Below are 24,313 nucleotides of genomic sequence, written 5' to 3' on the forward strand. Positions count from 1 at the left end.
TAGATACTCAGAAGAACTTAGTAATAATTAAAAATTTGGGTCGATTTGATAAAACTACAGTTCTTAACCAAGTTTAAAAATATGTAGATATTAGGTCCTCAACTTTAAAGATTGTTATTCAATGGTCTAGAGTAGAACCAAAATAACTATTTAAAATAAAGTAAAATAAAAAGATTGATGGCTGATTCTGCTGCCTATTGCTATATAAGAGCAATACAACTACTGGTATATTTAATATATTATAAATTGCATTCACCGAGTAAAAAATTGTATTAAACTTTATTCTCATTCTAAACATTACTTTTAGAAAATTTCATACTTTATAAGCAATTTCAAATGCATTAGAGAAGTTAAAACAATATTCTTGAGCTTTTAAAAGCATACCTGAGAACCAGAAACACCAGATGACTGCATATAATACTGCTGATTCTGTAATTTTGCATACATGGAATACATGGGATCTTCATTCATTAATTTAGTATACAGCGAAAGTGCCTCCATCACTTTAACATTAAGTTCTGAGAGTTCTGAATGTTTCCTGAAACATTACACAATAATTTGAAACATAACTGCTTAAATGATAAAATATTCTAAACTATGACATATCAAAATAGCAAAATTTAATGTTGGTACACATTATTAAAGATTCAACCTAGGTAAAATTATCTTGTATTTTAGTGCTGAGGCAACCAAAACTGTTTAAGATTTAGGTACTGTGCTGAGGGGAAACACAGTTTATTACAATTGACGGTACTCTGAAATACTTAAGATTTCCCCAATTATTAATAAATGGATCATTTGTGGGCTCTGGTAATGCCACTTTAGCAAAGATGACTGCACTAGGCTACTTAAATCTTATTTGTTAATATATATATATATATATATATATATATATATATATATATATATATATATATATATATATATATATGGAGACTCAATTAAATCCTCACTTTTAAAAAGGGCAAATGAGTCCAATTCCCCACATCTAGTTGAAAACAACTGAAAAAGGAGTGGTTCCTGTGAAAGCAAATAGAGCTCACTCTGAAGTTTATAGAGACAGTTTTAAGGACAAATATACACAATACAGATATAGTCCATATTCTTTTACCTGTCAATATCTTCCAGCTTTTCATCAATGAGAGGTCCCATCTGGTGACACATTGCTAATATAACAAGATTTGAAGAAATAAGAAAATGCAATAAAAGAAACTGAACCATTGATACATAATTACAAAACTTTAATAATAAAAGATTTAATTTAGAGCAATAAACTTTATATTAATTAATGTTAGACAACAGAATCCAAAATTCATTTTCTCAGAATATGACAGTGACAACTTAATCTATAATACTAATCTCAAAATTAAGAATTTTTTAATTTCATAAAATTCTAGAATATTGAATTAAAAGTTTAATTTGGATAAAAAGGTATGAGAATTCAAACTCTACCCAAGGTTTAAACTGCATTTTATAGAATCAGAGTAAAGCTGGGTACAGTGGCATAAGCCTGCAATCCCAGTGACCCAGGAAGCCTGAGACAGGAGGATTGAAAGTTTGAGGCCTGCTACAAAAACTTAGAAAGACTTTTTTTATTTTCTCAAAATAAAAATTTATACATACATAGAGCTGGGGATGCAGCTCAGTAGCTCAGTGGTAGAGCACCCGTAGGTTCAATCCCTAGTATCACACCAAAAAAACAGTAAGACTGGGTCAAGGAAGACTGAGAAATGCTTTGTTTAAAATCATTCTTAAAAACCATCTACAACAGTGCCAGGGAAGGTGGTGTACACCTGTAATCCCAGCAGCTCCGGAGGCTTAGGCAGGAGGATGGTGAGTTCAAGGATAGCCTCAGCAACTTAGCAAGGCCCTAAGCAACTCAGTGATACCCTGTCTCTAAATAAAATATAAGAAAGGGCTGGCTCAGTAGTTGAGCGCCTCTGGATTCAATCCCCAATACCAAAAAAAAAAAAGTCTATAACAGAACAATAGATAGAACCTCTAATTATTCTCTTTGCAAGGTAAACTGAAAACAGGTTTACCTTCTAGATGAAGTAGCTCTGGTAGATCTGGTTGATTATCACTGGGGTCAGTACTTTGCAACATCTGTAGCAACTGGTCCATTTTATCCTACAAGAATTAAGTAGTTAATATAAAAAACAACTGAACTTTATGAAACATTATGTTTTCACTTATTTAACTAGATAAGGGACATAAAACTTTCATCATTAAGTTATAGAAACTTCAATTTTGCTTTTATGTTTTATTATCCCATGTATTATCTTTAATACCATGTGTAGTCAAACAGTTGAATGCTATCCCTATGTATTTTAACAGATATTCTATAAAATTAGAAGAAAAGAACCACATTTAAACTTAAATGTGTGAGTTCTTCAATCTTTTATATCATGATAGAGGATTTCACTTTGCTTTGTAGCTGCTGCAGCTTAGACACAAGGCAGGTGTAATATCCCTCTCAAGATGGTTGTTATGACTAACAACTCAAGTCATGAATACTTCACTCAGCTCTATTACAGCTGTTCTTGTAAGCAGAGCTCTAAGGATTTATTTTGTGTTTTCCTTTTTTTACTTTTTTCCTCCTGACAATATTTATTCCTGATTCTTTTTTGCTAATACAGTCTTCATCATTTCTCTAAAGGAACACTTTCCAAATTTTGTGCTCCCATCTCCCCTAAAAGAATTCTAAACTATCTATAAATACATTTACATCTTTTAGAGATGACTTTTCATTTTTCTCAAGTTTAAAATAATACAAAAGATATGACTGCCAGGTCATTAAATATTGGCATCTTAAATAAAACAGTTCTGCTTTTATATATATGCATTTAAAAAACAGTCTAGAGCTGGGGATGTGGCTCAGGGCTAAAGTGTTTTGCCTATGAAGCTCTAGATTAGATCCCCAGCACCACAAAAAAATAAAAATAAATAAATAAAACACTAGTCTTTGTTAGGAATTTCAAATTGTTTATTTTTCTCTTTAAACTCATCAGATTTCCACTCAATTTCCCCTACAAATTTTTCTGAAATTTTTTTTAGTTGTAGATGGACACAATACCTTTATTTTATTCATTTTTATTTTTATGTGGTGCTGAAGATCGAACCCAGTGGCTCACGCATGCTAGGCAAGCTCTCCACCACTGAGCCACAAACTGGGCCCCACCCCTACAAATTTTTAACCTAGTGTAATATAACTGAAAGTCATCTACTGATGACTATATCAAATTTCCTCACAATAAAATTATGTATATAAACTGACAATGCTCCAAGTATTAAATTCATCTGTATGAGTTAATGATTACTATTACTATGAGTCAAAATAACATATTTCAACTTTTAGAAAATAAAATAATCCAGCAATAAGCATTGATTCCATTCCTATTTTTTGTTTTTACAGGTAGAAGTGACAAAAAACTTTGTTCATAAAATAGAAGCTTTACAGCATGATCATTAAGTCCTTATAGTATCCTCTGCGTTTAACACCAGGGATTACAGTGGCTTATCATTAAAAATTATGTTTAATTATCTACTAGTTGACAATTCATTTTGTTCCTCCAACTTTTTTTTCTTTTTCCATAGCAAAATATATAAAACCATCTGATCTATTTTACTCAGTCATTTGTCATTACTTTCTTAACACCAACTCCAATATTTGAAATGGTCCCTGTAAATTTTTATACTGTAGGGCAATGCACCACAGTAAAGTTCAGGATGAGCCAGGGGTAAGGCTTTCTTCTGTACAAAGGCAAAGGGAAATTATAAAAGGAGGGGAGAAAAAGAAATGACCTACAGTGTCAGGGTCAGTACTTTGATAAATTTTAGGAAAGAGTACTTATAGAAAATGAGAAAGAACTGAAAAGATTCTTCTAAAATGATTTATAACCAGGGATCAGAAAATATTTTTTGTAAGGGCCAGAGAGTAAATATTTTAGGCATTGCAGGCCATATTATTTCTACCAAGGTTACTCAATTCTATGACAGCACAAAAGTAACAAAAGAAAATATGTAAACAAATGTAGATGTGTTACAAATTTGGCCAGCAGGTGGTAATATTCTATATGGCTTGAAAGTTCCATAATTTAATATTGTACTATTAAGTTAACACAGCTATGTTAATACTGTTTTCCAAAAAAAGGAAATAACATTAATAAGTTTGAACAGGAAAAGACAACTACAAACATGCTTAAAGCTGAAAAAGTAAGCAATTTAAATCTTCTTTTTCTTATATGTAATACACAGAAATTTCACCATTTCTCTAAAAGAACACTTTTCAAATTTTGTGCTCTTATCTCCCCTAAAAGAATGCTAAACAATGCTGAATAATTTGGCAGTATCAACATATAAAATACACAGATCCTTCAATTCAGCAAAAACTTATGTAAACAGGATATTGTGATTTAAGAAAAGCCTATATTTAAATCCTAATATATTTAAATCCTAATAATACAAGTTTAGGCACTATTATTGGCTCCAAAAATGACTGCCACCAAATTGACACTGCATTTTCAAAGAAGTCACTGAAAGTAAGCATTTACAGATAATAACAATGACATGGAGACATTTAACATAAAGTTAGCATAAGTTTTTCCCAAAAGCTCAAATGTGTTCAATCCAAGAAGAAACCATGATTTATTCAAATGAGATAGTAATTTAATGACAATTTAATCTTTAGAAACAATAGTTTGGCTTATTCAACAAATTCATTCAGTAAGTGTGCCTTTCTCACTAATGTGAAAACAATCTTACTATGCTTGTTGGGTCTAACTGGAAAACAGGTACTCTTGCATAAAAATCAATGAGTGTAAAAATCCCATTTTGCTGAAAAATTTGGCAGTATCAACATGTAAAACACACAGATCTTTAATTCAGCAATTCAATTCTTGTACATCTTAAAAGAAACACCAAGAGAAATGTTGAAAAAATGTCACTGTTTGTACTAGCAAGAAAAGCTAGAAACTTCCCAACAGTTGAGGAATTAAAAAAATCAAGAGTATATCCATGAAATATAAAGCAGGAACCTAAAATAATGAGGTCCTGATAGGATTAAAAGGGGGGGGGGACTGGAGAGGAAATTTCAAAAGCAATCTGTGTTTTGTCTATGTTGTTTAAGTTATTATTATAACAAAAAATAGATTACTCAACTAATTAATTATTTTAAAAATTCCAATTTCAGTACAAAGTACCAACCACTATTACCAAGGAAATCACTTACTTCATCAATAAAGGCTGGTTCCGGCTCTGGTTCTATTGTTTCTACCTGAACATCATCACTAAATTGTACCGTCTTCTTTTCTGTTTTAACTGTAAAAATAAAAAATTATCTTTTCCTTATGATATATTTAAAATTACACTTAGGATTTTAAATTCTAAGAGAAAATTCAGATTTTTTTCTTTAATTTCCATCAAGCTGAGAAACTTAAGGAATAATTGGGGTTGCAGTTTTAGGCAAAAAGACATAACAGTACTTTATAAAATTCGGTGAAGATTTGTTTCTGAAACGAAAATTATTCAGCTATCACATTAAGAGAATTCAGTAAACTGTTCAGGAAAAAGAATTTTATAATCACATAAGTAATCTAATGTATGAAATATGATATGTCAAGAGCTTTGTAATGTTTTGAACAACCAATAAAAAAAATTAATCACATAAGTAAAATCTTCAACTTAAAACGAATCCTTTTTAAATTATCGAGCCTTCAAAGAAAAATCTCATTTGGAAAAAAAAACACACACTTTTTCACCAATAGGAAAATAGCTATATATTTTCTGACCTGCCACTCACAATTTCTACCAAGAGAATGATATCCTCCAGGCAAAAGAAGAGCTTTGTCAGTGGCCTTGGCAGGGATCTGAATTTTCCAACAAATCAGCCTATATTTTCTAGTCACATTATGCATTAAAATGAAAAAGTGGTCATCAAGAGAACTGAAAACCATTAGTCAGAAGCCATTTTTCTTTTGCTCACAAAGCAATCTTTAAAAATCATTTAATACATCTTGTAAATATGTGAATACAAGGTTGTTATGAATATGGCAAACTCCAAATAATAATACTAAGAGGCATGTAAACCTCTAAAGGAATGAGCTCCTCCCCTCTTTGTCCCCCCCCCCTTTTTTGGCAGTACTAGAGATTGAATCCAGAGGCACTCAACCATTGAGCTACCTCCCCAACTCTTTTTATTTATTTATTTGTTTATTTTTAAATTTTGAGACAGAGTCTTGCTAAGCTGCCAAGGAAGGACTCAAACTTACGATCCTCCTGTCTCAGCATCCTGAGTTGTTGGGATTAGAGGAATGAGCCACTACTCCCAGTTTGAACTTCCTCTGTATTATTTATCCTTATATCAATGAGGTCACTTAAAATTCAAAGAAATGGTAATAATTAAGATAGGGATATGCCGCAGCAGCACGATTAATGGAAGGAAGTAGTTTTTACTAAACTATTAGATGTACTTAATATTATACATCCCCCAGCAAATCTCCAAAATAGTACTATGAGATGCCCACTTAATAAATAAGGTGGTCAAGAGAGGTTAATAACTCTTCAACAAAGAAAACTAATAAATGGCAGGCTTTGATTTGAATGCCAATCTACTGTTTTATTAGCCCATCCCACTGGAAACTGGCCTATAATTTTATTCTGAGAACAAGTAACATATCACTTAAGCATTTTGTCTTATGTGCTTCCATATTAAACAGAAATGATTTAAATTCCAACATAAGGAATATACTTACCCCATTCAAGCCACCATAAAGCAAAATTATACCATACAAAAAGCAAGTTTCAGCTGATTCATTCCCCATGGGGGAAAAGAGATCTGCTACAGGCATATTTGCTTTTTATATCTTGAGCTATTAACAAGCACAAAGCTGGGGCAGCACTGCATTGGCTGTTACTCATGAGAGAACACACAGCCGACTTCATATGCTGACAATGCACAAGTTTGCAGCCTTTTCTCTCAGAGGCACTAATATTACATATATGTGTGATATGTAAAAAATACTATAAAAGTGTTTTCACAATCTTACTACATCTTAAAACAAAACAAGCTAAGAAGGGCATTTGCTTCTATTTAACAGGTTAAGTGCACTATTTCCTCTAAAAGAATGGTGTCATAGGGATCATGCTAGCATCTTGTTTACCAAGTTCGAACCATAAACGAATTACGTAAGCTCTGATCCTCCTGTTTTTCTTTTAGGTTGTTTAGAATAAAACAAAGAAGAACTAGAAAACTCACATTAAAGTTGCATTGTCATAAAAAGGAAAAAAATGAAATGGCTACATGATCTGAATGAGATCTTGCAGCTTTTCTTGAACAGAAGTTCAAGATAATTTAAAGATTTTCAACAGCTGATTCAAGAACCAAAATAAGCTTAAACACACACACACACACACACACACACACACACACACACAAATATACACACAAAATCAACAATAGCAGTCCAGGTTATAAAAAGTTGGCATACTGTGCAATACACTTAAATAAGTTTCTACATATTTTTTGAGTTCTAACCAAAAAAAAACCAACTTGATTAGAAGAATGTGTATTAGGAATCTGTCTCTATAGAAAAGTGATACAACACAACCTTGAAAAGGCCATGTTTTATTAGAAATTCTATAATTTCTGGCTTATGGTTAAAGATGTCTCTTCAAAGGACAGTAAAGAATCTCTTTACTGTTAACATATTTATATGATTTATTCTATACACATTTATGTAGTATGTATTATAGGTAAGACTTAGTACTAGGTGCTGTTGGGGGGAAAAAGACTAAGACAAAAAATCCTTTCTTAAAATTAAAAAATAATAATAACCATCTTGTGGTTCTTTCTTTGATTCCCTTCTACCTGGCATTACAGAAGACAAAATGAGATATTCAGCCAGATAACTGGAGCTTACCAACTAATATTATATAAAAACTCTTTTTAAAAATTCTGAACTTTTTGATCATGACTTAAAATTTTTTAGATGATTCAAACTTATCATTATGAAGATTCACTAAAATACATTATGTAGAAATGTAGTGAACTATCTCTCAATACTTCAACAGTTAACATCTCCTGCAAATATTACAGCTGCCACTAATATCACATTTTCTCCATGGTCCAACTTTCTAGTTACCTCTCCTCCTAAACAAAGATTTGGAAATCAAACAAAAAAGTTCTATATGCACTTCATTAAATATCAGTTATAACCTTCTATAGAGCTGACAACTTAGGACCATTATGTTGCTTAGAGGATATTGCCATTAAGTCTGAGGCTAAACACTAAAACACTTCTCCAAACTTTGAAAAGCAAGACTATACGAGACTATATTGCATTTGTTATACTTTGTTAGCTAATAAGAAAAATACAAAATTAATAAATTCCATAACATTTCTTAATGGAATTGTTTTACACTGTACAAGGACATCTAGGCAGATATATAAATATAATAAAAGAAAAATCCATAGTCTATGTTAAATTAATCTTAATAGTCAGGATTTGAATTCTTAGATTATTCTTCTGGTAAATAATCTGGGACTACTTACTAGAAATGCATTTTTAAATACACCTCAGTCACATCAGCATTTAAAAGTCATTACTCAAATTTCATTGAGAAGATTACAAATTATCTTTCATACGTTGACAGAATAAAAAATACTCACTCATTTCTGGTTCAGCAGTGAGATCTGCAGTCACAAAATTAGAAGGAAATAACCCTATTCCTTGATGGGTTTCACCTTTCCACCAGTTGGGATCACTATGATAAACAAAAAAGAATGCTTTGTAATAATAAAGATTTTTATTTCTTTAAATCTTCATCTTCTATAGTGTTTCTTATTAAATTAGTATATTATAACAATCCAATAAAGGAGCCAAGGAATGTGTCTTCATTAGAAATAAGAAATGAGGCATTAGAGAAGATAAAAAGCTATTAATCACACAGTTCTTTATCTTTTTACGGGCCAGCTGGTGTTTTGGGAATCCAATAAAAAGCTATAAATCTCTCCCCAAAAGAGGCCCTATTTATAGTTAAAAACTGTTAACTTCAGAGAATTCTTTGAGTCCAGCATAAAGGTAGGCTCATTAATCCAAATCTTCATTCCTAAATCATTGTTCTTTCTAATACACATCAGCAAGTTTTTTTCTCCAACAAAAGATATATAAGAGGACACTTTTTACAGCACATCTTTCCAAGAGACACACTCCCTGATGAGTACGCACATTCACCACTGTATCCCCACTGTCTAATACATGAAAAGCTAACAAGTCCTCAGTAAAGACTTTCTTGAAGGAATGCAGGACGAAGATTTTGTGCAATTTCCAGATAACTGTCTCAACTTTACATGATTTTTTTCTTCCTTGAAAAAAACATATGAAAATAAAAATCCTATAGAATGTTTATCCCTCTAAAATTCTTATGTTGAAATCCTAATCCCCAGAGCAATGATATCAAGATAGAGTCTTTGGGAAACAATCAGGTCATAATGGCAGAACCTTCCTGAATGGAATTAGTGACTCCAAAGAGCTCATTCACCTCTTCTGCTATGTAAGAACACTGTGAAGACAGAATACTAAATGAACATACAAAAATCAATAGCTTTCCTCTACACCAATAATAAATCTGCTGAGAAAGAAATCAGGAAAATAACACCATTCACAATAACTTAGAAAAATAATAACCCCAGGAATAAATTCTATCCACAGAGGTTAAAGACCTCTACAATAAAGAAAACTGAAGAAAGAAACTGAAGAAGACACTAAAGAAGACTGAAGAAGATCTTTAGAAGATAGACGTCCCATGGTTCATGGATAGACAGAATTAATATTGTTAAAATGGTCACATTACCAAAAGCAATATACAGATTGGATATAATCCCTATCAAAATAACAATGATATTCTTCACAGAACTAAAAAAGTAAGTCTTAAAATTCATTTGGAAGAATGAAAGACCCAGAATAATGAAAGTAATCCTAAGCCAAAAAAGCAATGCTGGAGGTGTCATCATATCTGACTTCAAAGTATTAGACTACAGAATCACAGTAACAAAAACTGCATGGTACTGATATAAAACCAGACACAGACCAATGGAACAAACTAGAAGACAGAGATAAACCCCACAGATAGAGTCATCCAATTCATGACAAAGGTGCCAAAACCATACATTGGAAAAAAGATAACCTTTGTAACAAATGGTGCTGGGTTATCATTTTATAGAATAAGAAGATTATATCCCTCTCATCCTGCACAAAACGTCAACTCAAAATAGCTCAAAGATCTAGATACACCAAAATTACGCCACACATAAGAAAACACCTAGGGTCAGCACTCCAACACACGGGCACAGGCAATGACCTTCTCAACATGGCTCCTAAAGCTCAGGAAATAATACCAAGAACTAATAAATGGGATCACATCAATTTAAAAGGCTCTACACAGCAAAGGAGAAAACAATCAACAATGTGGAAAGAGCTTACAGAATGGGAGAAAATCTTTGCTAGCTACTCTTCTGACAATATTAATATCCAGAATATATAAAGAACTCAAAAAAACTTAACAAAAAAAAAAAAACACCAAAAACCCAATTAATAATGGGAAAATGAACTAAGGAGTCACTTCTCAAAAGAAATACAAATGGCCATCCAACATATGATAAAATGTTCAACATCGCTAGCAATTAGGGAAATAAATGCAAATCAAAACTACACTGAGATTTTATTTAATATGTATTTTTTTAGTTGTAGTTGGACACAATACCTTTATTTATTTATTTATTTATTTATTTATTTATGTATGTATGTATGTATGTATGTATGTATGTGGTGCTGAGGATCGAACCCAGGGCCTTGCACGTGCTATGGAAATGTTCTACCACTGAGCCAATACCTCAGCCCCTATACTGAGATTTTATCCCATCCTGTTAGAATGGGAGTCATCAAGAACACAAACAATAATAAATGCTGGAGAGGAGATGGAAAAAATGAACACTTACCCTGTTGGTGGGATTATAAATTAGCACAACCACTATGGAAATCAGTATGGAGGTTCCTCAACATTACAAATGAAACCACCATAAGACCCAGCTCTACCACTCCTCAGTATTTATCCTAAAGAATTAAAGTCATCATACTATAGTGACACATGCATACCCATGGTTTATAGCAGAACATTTCACAATAGCCAGATTGTGGAACCAGCCTAGGTGTTCATTAATGGATGGATGGACAAAGAACATGTGAGCACGTGCGCACGCACACACACACAAAAACACACACAATGAAGTTTTATACAACCATAAAGAATAATAAAATTACATCATTTGCAGGAAAATGAATAGAACTAGAGAATCTAAGTAACATTAAATGAAATAAAACAAACTCAGAAAGTCACGAACCATGTTTTCTTTGGAAGGGAAAAAGGAAACGCAAGGCAGGCAGTGTTTGAGGAGGGGTGCGTTCATAAAAAGAGAAGGGAAATGAATATAGTAGAGGCAAGGGACCAAGGGGAGACAAAGGGGAAACATTGGCAAACAATACTGGCCAAATTACATTGTTATATCATGTGAATGTATGAATATATAACAACAAAGTCCACTATTATGTACAACTATAATGCAAATAAAATATAGGGAGAAAACACCACATAGTTAATAGACTTCCATCTATGAACCAGGAAAAGGGCCCTCATCAGACATAAAATCTGACAATGCCTTGTTCTTGGACTTCCTAACCTCTAGAACTATGTGAAAAAAAATTCCTGTTGTTTAAGAGTCACATAGTCTACAGCAATTTGTTATAGCAGCATGAAAGAACTAAAACAATGATACTAGAAATAACCTTAAACAAATTTGAATTTATTTCTTAAAAGTACTTGCAAATTTTAATATTTCGTGATCAGTAACAATTCATTTTAAGTAAAGCATCATATAGCTGCAGTTTTAAAGAGAGATGCATTGTAACACTATCCCCATGATAATATAAATATGTAATTCCATGTAAAGTTATTTTGATCCACATGGATACACTGACTGTTCTATGTAAATAAATCAATAAACTATACAAATGTCTTACAAATTCGGTGTATTCTCTAAAACTTTTAAGACTCTATCCTCCACAGAAAAAGGTCAATATTCTGACTACATTTTGTAATTGAATTCAACAGAACAATGTAAAACACAAGGGATTTTACATATTTTCACATGGATAGTCAATTAATAATTAACCATTACCTGTCATCAAGAACTGTTATAATTTCCCCAGCTTTAAACGTAAGTTCATTATCTTCAGCAGCTTCAAAGTCATATATAGCACGAACTTTTCGGCCTTCATGTTGGTGGTTAGTTAAAAGATTGGATGTGCTTGGATACAAAGTGGAAAGGGTTGTTGACTGCTGCCTTTGCTCCTTGAGGGACAACTCAATGGCTGAAAAATAATGAGTTTTAAAATATCCAAAATTTTAATATAGCCACAATCCAAAGAAGTACCAAAAGATATCTCAACAAATAAAGTATTACTTTTTCAAAAGTATAGCTGGAAACTAGAACATATCCTGATACATGAACAGAAATCATTTGTCAATAGTATTCATAGGGGCTGGGGATGTGGCTCAAGCGGTAGCGCGCTCGCCTGGCATGTGTGCGGCCCGGGTTCGATCCTCAGCACCACATACAAACAAAGATGTTGTGTCAGCCGAGAACTAAAAAAAATAAATTAAAAAAAAAAAATAGTATTCATATATGCACAACTGAATATTTAAAATTTGATGAGAAATTCATGACTTTTTATTGAACAAATATAATTAAAATTATTGGGGGTTAAAAAATAAATTCTTGAATACTTTATGAAATTTAGTAGCAAATATTTTACATTTTTTTCAACTTTTAAATGTTTTTCTATAGCAAGTTCCCAAAACGATATCAAAATCACATGAGAAATCAAGAGTACCATGCCTCACTGCAGAACTACTTAATCAATTACAGTCTCAAGGGCAGTATCTAAGAAGCTGGATTTTATTGTTACAAAGATCATTCTTTTGAAACCAGTGGGAAGACTCACCTAACAAATCTTAAATGTGTCTCCTCTATCTCTATCATACTCCATCAATGCAGACTATCCTCACCATGCATCTCTCAGAAACAATTATGTAACTAGATTACTCTGCAATACAATCTTAATGTGCTCACTACCTTCCCTTCAATTGGAACCATAACCCCTTCTGAACCCCTGTTCTAGAGTGATGAAAGAGCTAATATGAAAACAAAACTTTAGAACAAGGGGAAGGGAATGCATCCTAAACACAAAATGGTAAAAATCTTAAAAGAAAAGCAATTTTAACATCAAAATTTATAACTTTTTTGGGTGGGGGGGCAAGTAACTGGGACTGAACGTATGCCCTCATGTATGCTAAGTATGCACTATAACACTGAGCCAGCCCCTAACACTTTTATTTGGTAAAACATGCCATTATCAAAGTTAATAAAACAAAAGGCAAGGGCAGATGTTTACACAGATAAAATAGCAATAGATAAATACCTAAAATATTTATATCTTTAGAAATATCACTATTTTAAAAAAAGAACTTCAAAAGAAAAGACAATTCACCTAAAAAGAAACCAGAACAGCCACTACACACAAAAAAGGACTCAACCTCACTAATCAGGTAAATAAATAACTGGACATCATTTTGAAACTATCAGGTTCACAAAAAAATAAACTCTAATAACACCAACTCCTGTGAGGAGATTAAAAATAATCACAGCTTCCATACATTGTTAATGGAAAAAAAAATCATGCAACCCTTTAGAAAAGTGAAGACATACCTATTTCATGTTCCAACAATGGCACTTTTAGTGCCACATGATAAAGTCACACATATATGCAAAAAAGAATACATAGAGGATATTGCAGCACTATTTGTTATAGAGAAAAAATAGTAACAATGCAAATGCCCATTGTAGAAAGAGAGAAAAAGTGTGCTATCTTAGTACACTGGAATTTTATATAGTAGTTAAAACAAATGAACTTGGTTCATTTGTGTCATGAAAATCTCAAACATAATACATGAAAAAGCAAGCTGCAGATGGTAGAGTGTACTGCTTATGAAAAATGAATTTATTGGATAGCAAAAAGTAACTCATAGTTTCTGAATATACAAGGAAGTGAAATACTATAAAAACAGACCGAAAAGAATCATGATTATAGTTGCCTCTGAAGAAGAGAGACAAAGTAGATTTCTGCTTTAGCTATAAAGTCCTATTTCCTTTAAATATTTCAGGGACTTAAAAATGCACCTTTTGCTAAATCTTCTTCTTCTTTTTTGTTTGCTGCAGTCGCAGGATCCTTGGCTACTAGAGCTGGGCTTGCTTTTGCTTGTTCTGCAGCCTAAAAATAAAGAAACACAATATTTGAGGGTTGTTCTCAAATTTTCCCACTATACCTAATTAAAGAACTTGCAAGAACCCTCTCATCAGCCCACTACAGATTTCTGAAGATGATGGACATTCAAACTGAAAGAGTTTCCACCTTGAAAGGAAGAAAGAACAGTCAGAATTGGAGGAAAGACACTGAGAGCAACTGGACACTTATAGTAAACAGAGCTAATACATTCCCAAAGATTTGTAAAAAGAGGTTAAACTAAAAACAGAAAACATGGTATGAAGAGACTAGAGAATATATTTTTTTTTAATTTTACAAAAATTCTAACACCAGAAAAGGGGCTGGGAGAGGAAAGTAGATAATTATTTTAAAAACAAATAGTTTTTAAAAAATGTAATACTACTCTATTGTAGTTTTATTGCTTCCTTTAGATCAAAAGCCAGGGTATTATCTTCAGGAACTCAGATTTCCATATAACAACATAAATGCTCATGAAATCCTACTGTAAACCAAAATATAAATAATTAATTTTGACTGTATATTACTGCCTATATATTTTATAGATAAGGCAATGTACAAGTAAGCAAATATGTAAAATGATTCACATGTCTGGAATTACAAGTTTCTAAGCCTTATGTTTCCATGGCCTCTAAGTTTATGTACATTCCACACATTTATCAGCCTCATGTTCAATCATTCTACCAGTTATCAGAAACTGCTAGCAGTTCCTGAGCAGTCTATATACTTTTACTTCTATACCTAAGACACACTTTTGCTCCACTTACAATGTTCTCTCTCGCTGGCCTTATGTCACATCCAACTCATGAGTCAGTGAACAGCTAAAATATCACTTTCTCAATGAAACTTTCCTAAACTTCTTAACTAAGCACTTTTTCTTCTGTATTCCTCTGATAACACTTTTAAGCAAGGTACTATGGTATGGGTGGACAAGAAGGAAAGTTGTGGAGTCAGGCCAACATAGGTCAAATTCCACAAATTTAACACTTTTTCTAGCAGTCTGACATTGGTGCACTAAGCTCTTTGCACAAGTTCCCCATCCATAAAATGAGGATAATATTAGACCCACACTTCATGGGCTCCTCACAGCGCATTTAGAGGATAAACACATGTAGCCTGCAAAATCAGAAGAGATGAGGATCATTCAGGGTTTAAAACAGAAATATAACATCACCTCCAGGGGTTTATAATATATGTAAAGGTAATTCACCTGACAAATATAGCACAAGTATGGTGAGGCAGGGAGTAAATAGACCTACACAGTTTTAAGATTTCCATATTTTACAGCAAATGATACAATATTAGTTTTAATTCAAGCAGATTGTGAAAAGTAACAGATTGCTCTGGGAATTACAGCATCTATCAGGAAGAAAAATGGAACTCAAATTATCATACCTACAGCATTTAGAACTAGCTGGCACACAGTATAGGCAATCAATCTCAGCTTATATAATAATTATCTGGCTACATTTCTTTCTCCACAACTAGACTCTATGTACCTTGGGAAAAAGTATCTAAATATTACAAGTACTCGATAAATGTTTGTTGTTAAAAAAAAAAAAAGCCAAAATATTCAGCATTAGAGCAAAATATATTACTCTTATTTCTCAATGTATTTCATACTGTCAAATACTGTGGCACAGGCCCGGCATAGTGGTGCACACCTGTAATCCCAGTAGCTTAGGAGGCTGAGATAGGAGGATTGCCAGTACAAAGCCAGCCTCAGCAACTTAGCAAGGCCCTGAGCAACTCAGCAAGACTGTCTCTAAATAAAATATTTAAAAAGGGCTGGGGATGTGGCTCAGTGGTTAAGCACCCCTAGGTTCAATCCCCAGTACCAAAAAAAAAAAAAAAAAGCACAGGAATTTACTTTAGAAAAGCAAATTTTTAAAAAAGCTTTTTGGAATTCACTTGAATACAACTTTAAGCACTCTTACTTATGACCCATCTCCAATTGTAAACCTATTTAGATAATGTTTTAATTATTCACTTCTGAAAAATTGTAAGTATACTTGGTCAGTGATACTCTATAGTTCTTAGTGAAACAATGATACTTGTCTTATTAACTAATCTAATATAGTAAGAGTGCTAGCCTTAATTCTATCAGTACATCAAAAATTAGTGCTAACAGAAATGTATCAGTATGAATTAGGTATCTGAAGTACGACTGTTCTTAACATTTTTACACTATTTTCTTCTGTACTTGTATGAAAAAATAAACTTGGAAAAATCTTTTTATTTTCAGGGACTTTTGTTAAGTATGCTACGACAAAAATCTAACCTGATAAAACTGTAGCAATGACTTAAATAATTAAGTAGCTTTAAAATCTAGAGGGAGTTCTGCAGCTGAACCCAAATGAGCCATTTTTTCATTAAACATGATACTCGTTTCCAATAAAAAACTTTTCAGAACCACTAAAAAAATAAAATTAAAATAAATAAAACCCACTATTCTTTTATCATATTTTGTTTAATATCTAGTTAATATATTTCTTATAACTGAAATATACCAAGTATAACAAAATTAGCTTGGGATATTTTATAACATCTAGATCAAAAGAAATACAGTTTTAATTTTGCTACTGGTCCTCTATATCCTAAATATTTTGAATAAAAGAATCATCTGATTTCTCTTGTCAATCAAAAAATAATGCCCTTGCCAGTGTTTGCTATACTTCTTTGTGCTTTGAAGCCTAATCTGGACAGACACATATCCACTAAACTGTATCAAACAGAAGATCAGATCAGGTTGGAGAAAATCACTGGACTGAAAATCACTGTCCTTGTATTCTAGTTCCAGCTCTGTCAACTACTAGCTGTGGTCCTGGTCAAGTGCCTTAACCATTTTGAGTACCAGTTTCCTCATCCATAAAATGAGAGAAAAAGGTTAGACACTTCTTAAGTTATTCCTATAGCTAAGATTCTAACTTAACCAAGCAAAGCTACATGTCAAATATATCATTACTTCTTTCTCTTACAGATTAAGTCCATTTGTGGAATGAAATGTGGTTTTCACTTGCACTGAAACCTGTACTCTATAGAGTTTTCCTTCTCAAACTTCAATATGTACATAGAATCATCTGGGAATCTCATTAAATGGAAAAAATGAGTTCACGGGTATGCAATGTCACAGGAGAGGTTGCATTTCTAATAAGTGTCCATGCGATGCTGATGATGCTGTCCAGTAAATCATATTTCAAGGAACAAGTTCTAAAATAAGTATAGAAAATGTAATTCCAGGGGCTGGGGTTGTAGCTAAGTGATTGAGCGCTTGCCTCACGTGTGTGAGGCACTGGGTTCGATCCTTAGCACCACATAAAAATAAATCAATAAAGATACTGTGTCCATCTACAACTAAAAAAAATATTTAAAAAAAGAGAAAGAAAAAAGAAAATGTAATTCCACTGTGTATCTGTGTTCTTTGGTTCTCTGCACTGAGTTTACTCACTGGTAAACAAGCACTGTTTTTTGGTCAAGAAATTGATAGATATTATCTTAGATCACTCTTCATAAAATTATTGCTTAATTATACAGATTCTTGCAATTATTCTTAGTAAAGCCAGGTAGCAATTATGAATAAATAACTTCTCAAAGACATAGCATTGTAAAACTAATCAAAGACCAAAAATTTAAGTTATGAAGGAAAATGTCCTCTGTTTGCTTCCTCTCTCATATATATTTCTGGATCTTCATATCACAAGAGCACTCACATAAAATGCAAATACCTTGGGAAGAAGATCTACATAGATTTGGATGAGACTATAGGAGACATCTGTAAGCAGTCAAAAGCCCAAAGGTGAGCCCTCCACAACTGAGTGTGTTCTGTTGATGGTTTCATGCCATTCATTATATTTTGGCCTGATCTACACAGTAGGTGAAGATGGTATACTAAATTACCAACCATTTCAAGCCCCCTAGATTAGCTGGACATCCTAAAAGATGGTTACCTAGAATAAAAAAATATAGGAAGGTAATAAAAAAAAATACCACTTGATTTTTTTCCCTGTATAACATAAATCAGAAATGATCCCATTACAAAATTCCATGTGTTTGTGTACTATGTGTATGTATTTGTGTATAAGAGGGAAGTTAACCCTTTTAGTCTGTCACATCTACTGAGGGAAAGGGAAAAGACTCAGGTATATAGGTTAGCTCATATTAAGGAAAATGTGTTTCTCTTTCCATTCAACCCTCATATCACTGCCCTATTTTCAATACAGATGTTCATAAACTTCCTAATCAAAACAGCTGACCTTACCCAAAATTTTGTCTACATTAAAACTACACAAAAAAATTAGAAATTAAAAATATTAAATAAATTCATTTATAAAGAAAAGACAGTGGGAATGTAGAGGCTGAAGCACATTAACATTTCACTACAACATTTTTCTGGCACTTTTGAATCCATCATTCTTATTAAAAATTCCTCTGAAATAGTAAAAACTACATAGAAAATGGACAAAGAAAGGAAAACTTCAACTGAACATAGTTATTTTATAGAAACAAACTGTAGCACACATACACATACTACCTGAGAGCCAATAGCTGGGAACGTAACTCCTTGTTCCTTAAGGTTTTTAATCATTGCTGATATTAGACTAAGCTGTGGATCATTCTTGAATTCATCTGTCCATTCAACCATAAGAGCCTTTAATTTTTCACATACTTTAGGATGACCCTAAGAAACAACAACAACAAATTTAATAAAAAAGTACCAACTTCCTAGGTAACTACTTAGTACAGACACTTTAAATATAAAAATTTTAAAAGTATTGTAGACCTTTTTTTCAATTACAAGTCACCCCTAGTTATACATGTGAAATAACTACCCTAGACTATACATGTTGAAATAGAACAGTTAGTAGGAAAAAAACATATTATTTCACACTACGGGGGGCGGGGGGGGGACAAGGAATATGCCATTATATCTCACTTCAAAAGTGAAATGTATTAAATACGTAATAACACTGTGGAGATCAGAACAACAGGACATAGACTTGAGTATTTTGCAATTAAGCATGTCAGGAAGACAAAAATAGTTTTATTTGTTTTGCTTTTTGTACAACAATTTTTAAAGACTGCAAGGAGAGAATGTACAATTCTTTTTATTAATTCCTGACTTTTAATGTTCTTAACTGTGTATTTTCCCCACAATGTTTAATTATCTGAGGCTTGGTCTGAGATACTTACATGTTAATCATCTTGGAAAGTTCATTTATTCAGAACAAAAACCCCTCCTTAAGTATAAAACTGATGATATAAATTATAAAACATTTGGAAAATAAAGTCCTCTCTGTGATACATAGTTGCTTTTCAAAATAGTTGATTACACTAATATGTAAGTTTTCAGATTACATCTTCACTTAAATTATAGAAAACATAAGAATAGAATCTCTTTTGTACATTTTGATCAACATTCAGGACATCAAAAGACAATGTTTATTAATTAACAGAAAAAAATTAAACATAAATACCTGAATAAAGCAGAAAAGGAACTATCACATAATCATATTTGAAATGTACAGAATTTTAAATTTTTATGACATTTCTACACTGCTTTTTTCTACTAAATCTGGAACTACTTTTTGTCGTCCCCCCCCCAAAAGAAGCATTTCCCCTTTTGATAGTTTTTAATAGTTATTTTTATTTGTTGATGGACACAATACTCTTATTTTATCTATTTATTTTTATGTGGTGCTGAGGATTGAACCCAGTGCATCACACATACTACTAGGCAAGTGCTAAACCACTGAGCCACAACCCCAGCCCAACTTTTTTGACAGTTTTTATATATAATACTAAAAATTTTTTAAAGCCAGAAATAGTTATCTTCAGAATGTATAATTCTTTACTAGAAAAACTTAAACTATACTTATTAATTTTTTAACTTCTTTGAATTGGGGGATTTAATTTTTTACTTTACATCCAAACATGCAGACAGTTGTAGGGTCCCCCATACTCCCACTTTCTGTCTTAGTCCTCATGAAGAAACAAAGCACTCTGTGACCCATCCAGCTAAATTTCATCTATAGGCATGAACCCTAGCCAGGGCTTTGAACATTCCTAGGCATTGATAAAAAAAAAAAAAAAAAAGTTGTTCAAGGGGCTGGAGTTGTGGCTCAGTTGTAGAGTGCTTGCCTAGCATACACAAGGCACTGAGTTCGATTCTTAGCACTACATAAAATGTAAAATAAAGATATTGTGTCCACCTAAAAAAAAACTTAAGAATAAATATTTTCTTTAAAAAAAGTTGTTCTAGCTATTGTTCAAAACACTAAAGACTGAGTAAGTTTGTAAATACACAGAAACCTGCCTTGGCCTGTGCCAAATTCCATAAACTGACATATACACTCTATAACGTAACCTCCTTGTTACAGACATACCTGGATAAAACATTTCTTTTCTCACTGGACACTGCAACTTACACCGTAAGCTCGACTTAAGTTCGACTATCAAATGATTTGGACTGATCACCCTGGCATTTAGTGCTTCTTTCTTTGGAATTACATCTGGCCCCATCTCGTGATGATTTGGGGCAGTCCCTGGTAGGAATTCACCTGCCACCACTTTTGTTGCCAGTTTGGTTGGAAAAAATAGCAGTACCCTATTAAAACCCTGAGATAGCCGGGCAATGGTCTTATTTATATAAGATGAAAATTCAACAGTGCCCTACATTCTGGCAGTATTCCTGAAGGGTTCTACTTTAGGAAACCTACAAAAATGGTTACAAAAACTGTGCCTAAAATAGACTGGCATTATTTAATTAGCTAGATATACATATTTTCTTATCAAATGAAAGGAATGAGAGTGAAAAAGTGAAATATATTTCAATGTGATTTGAAAAAAACCAACTCTTAATAATTACATAGATTTGTAGTCTTTCCGTAAAACAGTATTTATTTGTATAACGGACAGACATAATCTAGAAAAGGTATAATGTAGAGAAGAGAAACACAGAATAGTTCTTTGTGATATAAAATACTAAGAAATGAACAATAAAATACATGAAGAAGACTGCCTTAATTTCTGGCAGTAGTGTTCCTTACCTTATTCAATACGTTGCTTACTTCACTAGCAAAATCTCTTGAACATACTTCTAAATGAAAAATTTTGCCACAGTTTGATACACATGCTCCTAGAAGCTAAAAGCACACAACCAGAAGTTAAAAGGGTTCAATTTTGGTAGGTAATGTTGTGGCAAAGCTCAAAATGAAACCACTTACAGTCAAAGCTTGCATAGCAACATGGGGATCCTTGTGGTTCACCCGCCTCATAATAGACCGCAGACAATCTTTAGGCCTAAAATATGAGAAATTAAGCAATTAATAATATATCCAGCACCCACCTTCAATTGTAGGCAACAGACTACTATACAAAAGAAACAGTATGGTGAAGTACATTTATTTTTTATTAAGGACGTGTTTGAAAAATGGCACATTGACTAGTTCCTTTAAAACTTTAAGCAAACTTAACAAGCTTTCTTATTTACCAAGCATAAATAGGCATTTGGGGTTAATGTTGGTTGAAAAAGATTTTGAAAATAAAATGGTAGGCCAAAACTTCCACTTCCCATCATGACAGTATAAATGCAAACAAATTTATATTTCTACTGTAAACAATTTTAAAAGAAAAAAATTCTTAAAATATGTATTAAGAGAAGCATCCCACAGCTTCAGTAGTGACAGCAACTCCCTCTGGGTGCCATGCTAGCATCTCCCCAGGAGACTTTGAAGTAGGACAGCTTTGAGTCATGGTAACCATGTACAACAAAGGAGATAATCAAAAGTACACTACTCAAGCATTTGGAGAAATATAAAAGTAAAGAACAATGCAGGGTGGAAGTGTGGCTCAGTGGTAGAGCACCTGCCTAGCATGCACAAAGCCCTGGGTTCAATCCCCTATACCCTGGGGAAGGCAGAGAAGGGGAGAACACTGTGGCCTATGTCAAAGTTTTGTTTACAACGGTACAGGAACATCTATATGGATCTTCCTGATGAAGAATTAATCCAAATGGAGAGTTTAACAAAAAGCACTACCCCACCAGGTACAGTATCATAGGAAGAACTTCGGTATGCGGCACATGAAACCAAATACTTCACCTACTTCTATGTAGGCCAAGTGGCTATTCAACTTCAATCTGGTTAAAACCTGGGCTGTGTCATATGCCCATTAATACATACAAAAAGAAGCAGTAGGGCCTAAATTCCAAATACCAGAAACAAACATCTACATCTACAGCCTTGCTAAGCATAAAACGTCATTGTACTTTGTACAAAGAGTTCTCTTAACTAAAGTTTTTATGGGGGCTTTTGGTTGTGTTTTGAGCGGGGGCGTTAAATGACAAAATAACTTACTTTTTTTTTTTTTTTAGGTTATTTTCTAGTGCTGGGGATTGAACCCAGGGCCTTGTACAATCACTAAGCTACATCTCCCACCCACATATGTATTAATTTTTTACCCCATAATTCTCTCTCCCATGTTTTACCCCTCAGTCTAATCCTTTAAAAAATAAATCTATTGTAATTGAAGAAGACCTTTAGAAGACAGAAAGACCTCTCGCTTTTGAGAGATAGGCAGAATTAATATTGTTACAATGGTCACATTACCAATAGCAATATACATATTCAATGTAATCCCTATCAAAAATACCAATGACATTCTTCACAGAACTAGAAAAGTCAATCTTAAAATTCCATTTGAAAGAATAAAAGACCCAGAATAATGAAAGTAATCCTAAACCAAAAGAGGCAAGGCTGGAGGTGTCATCATACCTGACTTCAAATTAGACTACAGAATTATAGTACCAAAAACTGCATGGTACCAGCATAAAACCAGACACAGACTAATGGAATGAACTAGAAGACATGGAGATAAACCCCACAGATAGAGTTACTGATCCTTGACCAAAGTGCCAAAAACATACATTGGAAAAAAGACAGTCTTTGTAACACATGGTGCTGGGAAAATGTGTTATCCTTTTGTAAGATGAGACTAGGACAGAGATCTAGGAATTAGACTGGAAATTATGCAACACCTAGAAGAACAACTAGGGTCAGCACTCCAACACACGGGCACAGGCAATGACTTTCTCAATACAACTCCTAAAACCCCAGAAATAATACCAAGAATCCAATAAATGGGATCATATCAATTTAGAAGTATCTACATAGCAAAGGAGGAAACAATCAAAAATGTGAAGAGAGAGCCTACAGAATGGGAGAAAATCTTTGCTAGCTACTCTCTGACAGTATAAATATCCAGAATATATAAAGAACTCAAAAACAACCCAAATAATAAGTGGGCAAATAAACTAAACAGACACTTCTAAAAAGAAGAAATGCAGCCAGGTGTAGTAGTGCATCCCTATAATTCCAGCAGCTTGAGAGGCTAAAGCAGGAGGGTGCAAACAAAACCAGCCTCGGCAATTTAGCGAGACCCTGTCTGGGGAAAAAAAAAAAATTATATATATATATATATATATAAATGGATAAGAATGTGGCAGTTCAGTGGTTAAGTGCCCCTGGGTTCAATAACTGGTACAAAAAAGAGAGAGAAAGAGAAGAAATTCAATGAACACATGAAAAAATTCAGCATCATTAGCAATTAGGGAAATGCAAATCAAATCTATTCTGATATTTTATTCCTTCCAGTTAGAATGGGAGTCATTAAGAATACAAACAATAAATACTAAATGTTGGAGAAGAGGTGGAGAAAACGAAACACTTTCACACTGTTGATGGAACTGTAAATTAGTACAACCACTGTGGAAATTAGTATGGAAGTTTCTCAAGATTACAAATGAAATCACTATAAGATTCAGCTATACCATTCCTCAGTATTTATTCTAAGGAATTAATGTCATCATACTGTAGTGACACATGCACATTCATGTTTACAGTAGCACGATTCACAATAGC

General features: G+C 33.0%; 1 protein-coding gene across 2 annotated transcripts in view; it reads right to left on the minus strand.

Moving 5' to 3' along the window:
• Stam (signal transducing adaptor molecule) overlaps nt 1-24,313 on the minus strand; it is a 69,803-nt gene that overhangs the window by 8,462 nt on the left and 37,028 nt on the right. For both annotated transcript variants that reach the window (XM_046423048.2, XM_046423050.2), the window contains exons 3-12: nt 21,620-21,695; nt 21,443-21,538; nt 18,928-19,074; nt 14,294-14,384; nt 12,233-12,425; nt 8,669-8,763; nt 5,231-5,319; nt 2,043-2,130; nt 1,112-1,166; nt 385-538 (exon numbers count right to left, since the gene is read on the minus strand). In XM_046423048.2, the coding sequence (XP_046279004.1) occupies nt 385-538; nt 1,112-1,166; nt 2,043-2,130; nt 5,231-5,319; nt 8,669-8,763; nt 12,233-12,425; nt 14,294-14,384; nt 18,928-19,074; nt 21,443-21,538; nt 21,620-21,695 (1,084 nt within the window). The remainder of the gene's footprint in view (nt 1-384; nt 539-1,111; nt 1,167-2,042; nt 2,131-5,230; nt 5,320-8,668; nt 8,764-12,232; nt 12,426-14,293; nt 14,385-18,927; nt 19,075-21,442; nt 21,539-21,619; nt 21,696-24,313) is intronic.

The sequence above is a fragment of the Marmota monax genome, unplaced genomic scaffold (assembly GCF_021218885.2).
Source record: "Marmota monax isolate L192 unplaced genomic scaffold, Marmota_monax_Labrador192_F-V1.1 WCK01_AAM20220418_F8-fsc00098, whole genome shotgun sequence".
Classification (NCBI taxonomy): domain Eukaryota; kingdom Metazoa; phylum Chordata; class Mammalia; order Rodentia; family Sciuridae; genus Marmota; species Marmota monax.